This window comes from Neomonachus schauinslandi, chromosome 7, assembly GCF_002201575.2.
Source record: "Neomonachus schauinslandi chromosome 7, ASM220157v2, whole genome shotgun sequence".
NCBI lineage: Eukaryota > Metazoa > Chordata > Mammalia > Carnivora > Phocidae > Neomonachus > Neomonachus schauinslandi.
The window spans coordinates 77,073,087-77,085,292 of NC_058409.1; the positions used below are offsets into that span (position 1 = coordinate 77,073,087).

The 12,206-nt window shown below is 34.3% G+C and overlaps 1 protein-coding gene across 1 annotated transcript in view; it reads right to left on the reverse strand.

Annotated features, from left to right (window-relative positions):
* Positions 1-399: 399 nt before the first annotated feature.
* The window catches only part of GIN1 (gypsy retrotransposon integrase 1), a 28,023-nt gene continuing 16,216 nt past the window's right edge, over positions 400-12,206 (reverse strand). Inside the window, exons 5-8 of the mRNA XM_021699124.2 lie at positions 9,504-9,695; positions 9,229-9,405; positions 8,452-8,737; positions 400-1,878 (exon numbers count right to left, since the gene is read on the reverse strand). Coding sequence (XP_021554799.1) covers positions 1,604-1,878; positions 8,452-8,737; positions 9,229-9,405; positions 9,504-9,695 — 930 coding nt within the window. The 3' untranslated portion in view covers positions 400-1,603. The remainder of the gene's footprint in view (positions 1,879-8,451; positions 8,738-9,228; positions 9,406-9,503; positions 9,696-12,206) is intronic.

Here is a 12,206-nt window from a genome sequence, read left to right on the forward strand (position 1 = left end):
CACAAACTGGGTTGCTTATAAAAAAGGTTATTTATTGTCTCACAGTTCTGGAAGCTACAAATCTGAGATGAAGATGTTGACAGGGATGGTTCCTTCTGAGGGCTGTAGGAAGAATCCGTTCTATGCCTCTTCCTTAGTTCCAGGTGGTTTGACAGTAATCGTTGGCATTCCTTGGCTTGTAGAAGAATAACCCCAATCCCTGCCTTCCCCTTCACATGGTACTGTCCTTGAGTCTATGTCCAAATTTCTTCCTTTTATAAGGACATCAGTCATATTAGATTAGGACCCCATTCAACTCCAATATGACCTCATCTTAACTAATGTTTACATCTGTAATAACCTTATTTCCAAATGAAGTTACATTCTGAAGTACTAGAGTTTAGGACTTCAACACAGGAATCTGGAGGTACACAATTCAATCCATAACAGTATTCAAAGCCCTCCACAAGGTTTCCTACTTCCCTTTTCAGCTTTATTTTCCCATAGCTTACTACTTCACCTTACACCTGAGGCACTGCAGACAACAAAAAGCTTTCTGTGAATCACTACAGTATTTTTCTGTCTCTGTTCATTTTTCTTCCTCTAATTCTTTTGTACCCTCTCATCACATCCTGTGTATTCTTCAAGGTCAAACTCAAATGATCCTTTTAAGCATAAATCTAAGTTTTCTATTTAGAAGTAACTTCTTTTTTTTTTGACTCCCTAGGTGTATTATTTGTACTTCTCTAATGGCATTTTGCATGTAATTTGTAACTTGTGTTATACATGGCTTATATGGTCTATAATCCTTACCAGACTGTAAGTCCCTTATGAAGATAAGACACACATCTAACTCATCCTTTAACTTTCCCACGGTATCAAAGTGCTTTATAACAAATATTTGTTGAATAAAGTTATAAATATCATAGAGCTTATAGTTTAAAATCTGATAGTACTTATTTTATCATTAGCATTTACTCAAGACTACAGAAAAAAAATTTTATTAATGGGTGCTTTTGACTTTAATACATGTTATGGAAATGCACAAATGTTTTCAAACCACTATACAGATTCAAATACGAATTCTGAGCCTAGAAGGTGAAATTATCAATGTCCTATAAGAGCCCATTAAACAACCCTAAATTCTTTCCTACAATAGTATTTTTAAAAGTTCCAATGACACAAACAAGTTTCACTTAATTCATTGTTATAGTTGAATAAATATTTATTAATCCCATTCTAGGCAGTTCAAACTTATTTTTTAAAGGGGAGAAATACTCCCCCCTCCAATTAAACGGAAAACATGGTACCAATACCAGAGAAAGATCTGATACTCTTGAGCTGGAATTTAGTTTCCTTCCTAAGAAGCAATCATGCTTTGCCTAGTCTATTTTCATAAGAAAAAGTGAATTCCATATATTATATGCTTCCTTTGCCTTTCCATATATGTACTGACGTTCAAACATGACACAAGTTTAGATAAATTAATAGTTATAAAATAAACCTTCAGGATTTAGTCATTCAGAGCGTGTTAAGACACTTCTATACAACTTTTTTTAAATGGAAAAGATAAAGATTCAAAAAGAAAAGATAAACAAGCACTTCACATGCATTTTGGTATTTACTAACTTAAGTACTCAAGGACTTGGTTTGAAGAGTCCAACAGACTGAAAGTCTGCTTTTCAAGAGTACTATGATCTTCTATCAATGGAGAGATTTTGGCATTTCTAAATTCTAATAGTTCACGATCTTTGCTTGATGTTAGTAATTCATTATCGACTACGCCAATAGTTGCATCTTCTACCAGAATATTTGCTTGGTATGCTCCAACTGGAATTTCAGGCAATCCAATGTAGTCATGATCTGCCACTACTGAACCTTGTAAGAGATAAAGACTGTCTGAAAGAAGAAACATCGTAAGTTCACCTTTTAGAATTACAATTAAACATCATTTTAAAATTAAACAATGTTAAATGAGGACAAAATCCCAAGTAATAAAAACTAACTCTAAGATTAACTTCTGGTGGGTTCTCCTATCTCCTAAATAAATATACATGTCAAAGAATGAATAAAATGATACATACATTTGACAGTTCATATATATAGAATTCAGGAAAGACCAAAGATTTTAAAAGAGCCAACTCTGGGGCGCCTGGGTGGCTCAGCTGGTTAAGCGGCTGCCTTCGGCTCAGGTCATGATCTCAGGGTCCTGGGATCGAGCCCCACATCAGGCTCCCTGCTCCACCTCAGTGGGAGGCCTACTTCTCCCTCTCCCACTCCCCCCGCTGGTATTCCCTCTCTCACTGTCTCTCTGTCAAATAAATAAAATGTTTAAAAATAAATAAATAAAAGAACCGACTTTTCCTGTTCCCTTGATCTGTCTTTGGCAGGTATGTGAGGGAGTAGAAGCAGCTGAAGATTATGGTAAAGATTAAAAGCAAAGTTATAAAACTCTATTTTTGATGATGACAGGCTTAACATACTTTTGCAAGGCACTTCTGAGTCAATTAATGGGATATTGAAAGATATTTAACAAATTAAATCCTTATTGTAACTTTAATCTTCATAGAATCCATATTAGGATAATGTCAAGTTGTTGATAATTAGGGCAATAATATTGAGTTGTTTATAATATGAAATTATAAACTAAAATGAAGATGAAGTTACTAGCATCAGGCTTATATGTAAGTAGGCAGTTTAAAATGCTTAGCCTATTTTAGTCTAATTTAATACCAAAATGCTCATGAATTTCTAAGGTGGAGCTAAATTCATACTGAAATACTGACAAGGAATTTCCCTTTAATTCTATTTTTTTTTCCTTTAATTCTATTTTGAGCAAATTTATCATCACTATCAGGAAAAAAATGCTTAATATGAATGTTAAACAGATGGCAAAGCAGTAGCATCTTTATAAAAAAAGGTTAATGTATATAAAAGGATTCCTCCCTACGTGGTATTTTAATTCATTACAACAAGGAACTCTTCCACCATAGATGATTAACTTCCTGGACCCCTGCCTTCTCTTTCTGGATTTTCTCCCAAAACATTAATGATTCTCTTTAAGATTTTAATAGCTTAAAGAGCCCTCAAATTTTAAGTTCAAGAAATAGCAAAAGGAAGATTAATTGCCCATTAGATCAGAAATCAAGGGAAGTTTCTCAGAGCAGATAAATTTCCTAATAAACCCTGGAACACGATCCTATTCAACCCATTCTCGTACTAATATGTGAAAAGCTCACTGAACCTATTCCAATCCCGTAAGTTTACACACTTAAGAACTTTTGATTTAAAAACTTAAAAAGATCAAAGCCATGCTGTTCTCTACCCACAGATGGCCTAAGTGGACTTGAGTTTGTATGGACATTTAGTTTTGTACATTTTGTTCTTCATTAGGCAAAGTATACTTGGTATTTTAGTTGTGAGAGGTTTTTCCAAGTTTTACCCCACCAATTCTTATTCATGCAAAAGTAGTAATTAGATTGAAAAAGATGGTAAGATATACATATTTATGATGAAAACAAAAGTATGGATAATTGATTTTTATATGTTAGCATGGATGAATTACTGCACAAGAGAACAATTCTGAAAGATAAAAACCAAATCATACAACTCATGAGAAGTGTTATTGCCCAAGAGCAGCAAGAAGGAGCAAAAACATGACCAATGCATTTGAAACACTTTTAGAATGTGTTGCAGGAGGTTCAACATCAAAGTTCACTCTTAGGTTTGTAATACTGGAGAAAGCTAGACACTAATATGTAAGAGAACTTTAAAAGGTTAGGTATGGGGGCGCCTGGGTGGCTCAGTTGGTTAAGCGACTGCCTTTGGCTCAGTTCATGATCCTGGAGTCCCAGATCGAGTCCCGCATCGGGCTCCCTGCTCGGCGGGGAGTCTGCTTCTCCCTCTGACCCTCCCCCTCTCATGCTCTCTCATTCTCACTCTCAAATAAATAAATAAAATCTTTAAAAAAATAAAAAAAGGTTAGGTACGATAAAAGTATTGCTAATGAAATTTTTCAAATAAGCCATGGGAATTCCATATTTCAAGGCTTGCACAATGCTGCAAAGTATCGGTGACAGCAGATACCATAGATTTAAGGTATTTCCAAAGATCCTTACAAAAATCTTTGATGAAGGAAGTTTCCAGTCTCAAAAATTATTTTCCATACAGATAAAGCAAGTCTCTTTTAGAAAAGTATGTCCAGTAAATATGTATCAATAGGGAAATATGCATAGACATAAAGCTCTTAGAAGTTGCCACTTTGATGTCCTGGAAATGCATTCACAGACCTTGAGCTTAAGCACCTCTTAGTTACACTAGACTTTGAAACAAATGGACTTTATCAACCTCACTTGTTTTTAAGAGGAGAGCTTCTATGTGTCATATATCTATACATATGTATATGTCTTTATATAATACACATACTTTCTCTTTTAAATGAGTGATAAATTTTAATGTACCTATTTAAAAAAAAAAGGTACCTATTGTAATAAAACTGTAGAGAACAAGAACTATACCTGGCAAATTCCACACAAATCACTTTATATGAAATGGAAAATTACTCTGGAGATTTCAAGCCTTGTTTGTGTAGGAAAAAAGCCCCCAAATTCTCATTCATGTGTTTCAACTCCTGCTATGGTCTAAATCTACTGGAGCCAACAGAAATGCTCTTTAACATCAAAACAAATTACCAAAAATTATCAGAAAAGAGACTTTTGAGACCCTACACATACGATTAAATAATAATCAGATACACTAGGTTATATCAAATATATTATTAAAATTATTTTCACATATTTCTTTGTAATTTAACATGGCTACTAGAAAACTTAAAATTATATTACTACATAATTTTTGTATTTTATATATATATCTTATTGGTCAGTACTGATGTAGGATAATCCTGAATTAGGGATATGAAAAAGAACAAGATAAATACTGCCCCCGAGAGAGAGAGAGGTAAACATACCATATTAAAGCATTTTTCTATTCAGTCATATTACATAATAAGCTTATTTTTTCATTCTATTAATTTAATTATCATTATGACATTTGTTTGATGAAAGCATTATTTCAGTTTTGACCAGACTGAATAATTAAGTCTTTAGGTTTTTACAAACGAAGGTAAGGTGTTATCAGCCGTTTTGACTTACTTTTCCTTATGTAGTTTTAAGGAGTAAAAAAATGAAATTAAGAAATAAATTTTTTAATTTCTCTAAGGCAAAAAATAAGTTAAAATTAAAGTCTCAGAAAAGTCAGAGTGATTCGGATTAGTTTATTTCATCAAACATAAAGAAAAGTACACGGTTTTTGAATACTAAATTTTCTTATTCTGAAAAGAGGTGACCAGACTAATTCTATATATAGCCTGATATCCTAGAACTATTAGAATATACTGCCACACTAGTAATACCCGCCCTTTCTTATGATAAAGCAACAAATAACTGTAATCTGATAGTACGTAATTGTCACTATGATAGATAACCAACACTAACAACAGAGAACTGAATGACTCTCAGTTTAAAGATGATACAACTAAGAGTCCAAAGGGAGGCTCTTTGTTAATAAAGTAAAAATCATGGGCTTAATAATAAGGAACTAAGATTTGTTTTGTTTCATGAATGTAGACCATAACTGTGGTAGGGAGAATAATGGGCCCCTAAAGATGTCCATGTACTACAACTCCCTGGAAATGCATTACCTTACATGACAAAGGAGAATTAGAGAAGTGATGGAATAAGGCTGATAACCAGCTGACCCTAAAATAGGGAGATTATCCTGCATTATCCAGGTGGGCCCAACAACAAGGGTCCTTAACTGTAGAAGGGGGAAGAAGAGAAGGCTGCAGTGACTTGTGATGTGAGGAGGACTCTACCTGTCATTGCTGGCTTTGAAGACAGAGGCAGGAGACCACAAGCCAAGCAGTGTGGGCAGCCCCTAAAAGTTGGAAAGGCAAGGAAACAGGTTCTTTTTTAGGGCCTCCAGAAAGGAACACAGCCCTACCAATGCCTGATTTTAGCTCAGTAAGACCTATCTATGTTGGAATTCTAAGCTATAGAACTGTAAGACCTGTTTTAAACCATTAAATTTATGATAATTTGTTATGGTATCAATAGAAAACTTATAAAATAATGAAAACCATCTCAGAAACTGTGAAGGGCAATCAGCAGACAGAAATCTATCACAACTCCTATCCAAAATAAAACAATAAAACTACTCAAAATCTATATTGGATAGAATAATGAGTCAGTAATATTTTTCTTTTCAGAGGGGAACATTATGATTACAAAGAGATATAATGGTATGTCCTAAAACTTACTAAAATAATTAGTCTTGAAAAAGTACCTGGCATTGAACGACACAAAATGACATAGGCCTGCTTAAAATAGCAGAGAGAAATATTGTAGACCTAGTACTGAATGTGCTCCCTCTAGGTTATGTTCTAGATAAGAGTGGATAAGTGGTTGGCAACAGAAGCTTATCTGCTTTGGACAGTGAGTCTTTAAAACAGCTACGAGATCTCACAGCTGGTAAGAGTAGCAATAACAAGTACAGACAGACAAATTCATAGTTCTTTTGGCTATACCTCTTCCAAATTTATGTCAAATGAAAGAACAGGATTTAAGACATTCAAAGGCATTTAGTTTGCTTTACACTTTGTTCAAGGACTCTTTAAAATCAGCTTCTGAGGCAAAGATTTGCAGGATAATATGTGATACTGAAGAAAAAGATGGCAGAAATCACATTTATTTTGAATTTCTCCAAAGAAAAGAAACACAAAATAAGGAACAAATAGTAATCAAGAACAAGATTCCAGGATGGCCAGGTCACACTTCCTTTGGTTAACAAGAAAAAACAATTTTACCCATCTACCTCAGTTTCTTACATGTACTGGTACTAATATTATAATTTCCTTTATATTACTGGAAGAAATATGTGCAGAGAATTCAAGCATGAGGGAAAAATTAGACTTCCTCTGTTTAGAAACTGTTCTACTCAATTGGATTCTGAAATATGCAGGAGTAGCAAAATGTTTGGCCTCCTTTCTGAGAAAGTCTTTGGCAAGAGCAAACTGTAAAATGTTGAAGTAAATTCTGATACAGCAACATTCTAAATGTAAATTTTGTATTAATTAAGGAAGGCTAACACATTAGAAGGCAGTGAGTCCTGAATGCTGAGGTTAGGGAGAAAATCTTGCTAAAGAAAGGACAACATGTACCTGTATAATCTTTTTCTCTTCTACTTAACTTACATAAGACAGAAATCATAAAGGGTAGCTCAGTACTGAGAAGAAGTACAAGGAATGAAAGTGCCGATCTTCCAACAAAGAGAATGAAGGTACTGCGAGCTTTCAGAATTAGAACAGTCCAAGGTAAGTTTACTAATAGAGCAATCAGGCTGTCACAAGCAGAAGGAAAGGTAGGAAGAGTTTTTAACTTGAGAGTTTTGATCCAGATCAGAAGCAATGTTGAGCTATTTACTGCAGCCCCCAAGGGCCTTTTTATCCTAAAAAAATAAGGTAAGTGTAAATGTTGTTACTGTTGCTCTTGTAATATTCACTTATGCCTGTTAAATAACTCAGTTGTTTAAAAATGTACTAAATTCATCTTCCACTAATTGTTACTCATATTCAAATATTATTGATGCTTTATTTTTCTTTATAGGAAAAGTAAAATTAACTGGCTGAGGTACCAATTCACTCCCTCTCAGTTATCCACCCCAGAGAAACTCTAGGGATCAGTTACAATAGGACAGAATAAAACAGTCTCCATTAAGTGGAATTTAATCTGAGAGCCATAGCAAAATGTCATTTATCTCTTAATCTCTGCAAGAAAGGGTTAAAGAAATCAGGATATCCTTCTGACTGTTCAAAACCACATGTGGGGGCAAGTATAATCTTGTTCAGGCTATCGCCTCCTCTTATAGCACCTTACAGCATTCTGGTTACACCACACCCCACACCCTCCCCTGCATCTATCATGACCTGACTATGGCATAACACCAAAAATTAATCATTTTTTTTAAAGTTCCCTAGTATATTTATCTCACAACAGAATTCTGGATAGTATGTTTGGTTTTGGTATCATTTATCTTAGTTGGTATTTTCTCAAGTTAAACCGAGACACAAAGTGACAAAATATTGTGAAAGTGAAAATCGAGAAGATGTAATTCTTCCTTCTGTCAAACAGGTCTAGTATCTCCTACATGAACTGTGGGGTAAATGTGTGAAAAGTACCCTAGAAATCAGAATAGGATCTCTTACAAGCCTGACAGTTGCAGAAGAGTCATTCTAATAAAACAGAATACCTGAGATCTAAAATTATATACCACATTTTATAAAAATGAGAAGGGAAAAGAAAACCTAACTAAGAGAAGGGGTTTTGGCTGGGTTGCGGGTGGATTCTTATATTATTTTTAACTTCCCTCCTCATTCACGGAAAGTAAAAATGTAAAGAAATGACAGATGCTTACCTTGTTCACTGGACTCTCTTACATAGGGCTTCAGGTGGGACATTTTGATAGGTCTTTTAAGTCGAGTCCCAGTGTTGTCTCTCAGAACAGCACATCCACTTTCTGTAATATAGTCTATGACACAAGGTCCAACCCATTCAGACTGGAAACGACCGTCCTTCCACCAATTTTTCCTTTGTCTTAAAACTTCATGACCCACTTTTAAACGAAATGGATTTAATTGCTTTGGTTTCTTTTTAACAATGATTTTGCTTTTATTCAGTTCATCAGGATTGTTGTTCTCCATCTTCAAGAGCATAATAAAAGAGAGAACAAAGGGATGAAAGAGCTGTAGTTTCCTGAAGGTAAATGCAGATAATAACAAGATGGTTACTTATTGAGATACTAATACAAAGCAAAAATGAATCCCATTTAATCCTGAAAGTAATATTTCAAAACTAGTATCATTACCCCAACTTTACAAAGAAGTTAAACGGAGAAAGGTTAAGTAATTGGCCCAAATCAAACAACTGGAAAGCAACAAAATCAGGAATATGAATTCAGCTCTACTTGATTGCAAAGAACAAAGTTTTCCCATTACTGTCTCTCAGAATTTTAGAGCTAATAAGCACACTGCGTAATCAAAACAAAAGCAGAATTTAACAGAAAAAAATTTGGCTTTAGTATATCATATGTATACCACATGTGTGTGTGCATCTGTATGTATGTGTGCATGCTGAAAATTTTAAAATTACTTCATGGATTTTTAGATTATAGTTTTCTATTAAACAGAATCACCTGTCCTGCTGAAGTTGTCTTATTCTCCATTATTTTATCAGCTTCTTTAATTGCACCTAAAATTTTGGCAAACATACTTGTATCATCACCATCCACCTCATGAAGAACATCTGAAGTCTCAGGCATATAAGGATTGCGATTAAACATTTGAAAATATGGTGTATTTTTAGGAGGTTCCTATTTTAAGGCAAATGGAAAATGATTTGTAATAAATTATTTATGTAGCCAAGAAACAGTCATAACTCAAAAGTACAGAATTATAAAAAGACACATACCAAGTGAGTTACATTGAAGGCAAATGAAATGGCTGACAGGTGATCATCCCAGTTGTTTGGGTGGTCAGCACAGTGTTTAGAAAGAAATGCTTTGATTGTGCTAGGTGTACTTTCAGTTGGATTAACAGTTTGGGAGGTATGAGAAATTACAATTTGCTTTGTGCCAAACAATCCACACAGTTCAACATTGATCTGAAAAATATATAAAAGTTGACTTTAAAATTCATATTTTAAATGAGATCAGGACTTGAGCTTGACTGAAAGGTTTCAAAAGAATCTGAATCTTGCCTTTTTCATTGAACCATACCCATTCTATATAAAAACATACATACCATATTTTGCAATTACCATTTATTGAGTCCTTACTATCTACTGGTCAATACACTAGATGTTTTACATTACTGTCGTTATACCTTACAACAATCATGAATTCTCATTAACCCCATTTTAAAGATAAGAAGCTTTGGGAGGTTAAGTGCCTTGCCAAACATACATATACAGCAAGGAAATGGAAGAACAGAATTTAACACTAACTCTGAGTTCATATAACATTTTAATTCAGCAGACAATTTCTCAAATAAACACTAGGTCACATAAACCAGTTAATAGTTACATGACTTTGGCAGGTAACTAAACTTCTGTGTACTCAGTTTCCTATCTGTAAAATGAGGAAGATCCTACCCAGAACCCTTTTGAGAATTTTATGAGTAGATGTTTGTAAAGTACCTAAAACAGTTATTGGCAAGTATTAAGCACTTTATAACTTATAATGTTATTATTATTGTTGTGGTTATATTTATTATCTGCAGGGCCTAAAAAAAGTCAAAATGAGTTTAGAAAACTTCAAACAGTAAGCCTGTAAAATGTAAAATAACTTATTTTTCCCACCTTATGCCTCAGATTATTTTTTATTATTATTTTTAACTGGGTAAACTTTTGGTTAATAAACTTGTCTTTTAAAAGATTGTATTCTTATTGCCTAAGTGTAAGAAGACAAGTAGTATCACAGTAACTAAAAAGGTAAAGCTAATAAAAAACCTACCAAAACCAAAACCACATTTCCCAAGCTTCCTTGTAAGAAAGGAGTAGTCATGTGATATAGTTGTGGTCAAAAAGATGTAAGTGGAAGTTACTGGGCTTTTAAAAGTTGTTGGGTAGACTCAGCTGCTACTAGGTATTTTACCTATTGTCCTCCTCATTCTTTCTGTCTGAAATACAGATTTTTGTGGCATGGGCTCTGGCAGCCAAATTGTGAACCTAAGACTGAGAGTCACATCTCAAAGATGGTGGAAGAGAAAACTAGAAGCATGGGTTCCCAAAGACATTCAGGTTACTCTTCCAACCTTGGACAGCCTGGCCTTCTTTTACCTTTTGGAGTTTATATATTGGGCACGAGAGGAGTTCTCTTACTTGCAGCTAATACAGTTCCTAGCTGATATATGTACTAATTTAGGCTGCCACCTTTGAAACTTAAAAAAAAAAAAAAAAAGATTTATTTATTTATTTGAGAGAGAGAGCACGAGTTGGGGAGGGGAAGGGAGCAGAGGAAGAGGGAGAGAATCCCAAGCAGACTCAGTGCTGAGCGCAGAGCCTGATGTGTCCCATGACCATGAGATCAGGACCTGAGCTGATACCAAGAGTGGGATGCTTAACTGCGCCACCGAGGCACCCCTTCTTTTAATCTTTTAACTCAAAAGTAGTTAAAGAGATATCTTTAAAAAAAAAAAAAAAGGGAAAAAAAGAAATATTAGAGGGGCACCTGGCTGGCTCAGTGGGTAGAGCATGTGACTCTTGATCTTCAGGTTGTAAGATCAAGCCCCACATTGGGTATAGAGATTACTTAAAAATAAAATCTTAAAAAAAAAAAAAAGAGAGAAAAAATCTCAGAGAATTGGTATCATTTGAGTCAGCCTCAATCTGAGGTCTTGATCAATGCTTTTAAATGACTGAGCTCTGGAAAAGGGTCAAACAACTTCTTTGTTTCAAGAGGTTGTTGCCTAAGAATGATTCAATGAATTCATTTGTGGGATGCCAGCCTGATATCCTAACCCCAGAGCCTTTTTTTCTCCCATCAAACCAGACATTCTATTAGTTGTTACAATTTTGGTTTTCCATAAGACCTATTTTTAAAATCAAAGAAGCAGATTTTCCTTTGGAAACATTTATTTTCTTTCCTTTAGAGTTTTACAAAAAGTCTGTGCACTTTAGTGAAACATCTATATTTTCATCCAACTGTGTTTGTAATACACAAACTGTATGCATCCACATTGTAATATTCTAATCTTATTTCAACACTTCAGCAGTGTTTGGTACGTTTTTGCTGACAAAAGAAAACATCATTTTGTCACCATTATGCTAATATTTAAGCCATTTACATCACAGCAAAAAGAACAAATTTTCTCAATCATCTGTGATTTTTAGGTTTTTTGCTATTGAACTTCACAAAAGAGGCTTATAAACATTTACTGTTACCTTTGGTAAAATTTCCAAAGTCCTGGATTATCACATGACTTTAAACATAACTGGAAAAACTGGTGATTCATAATAGCTTCATACTGTCATTATTTTTATCTCTAAGCACTTTATGTACTTAGGGTGAGGCTTTTCATTAGATATGGTGGAAGCAAATCAGTATTTCAAATCAGTTTCTTGATATTTTGAATTTTGGTGACCAATTTCCTATCAGATCTAATTAGTTCATAT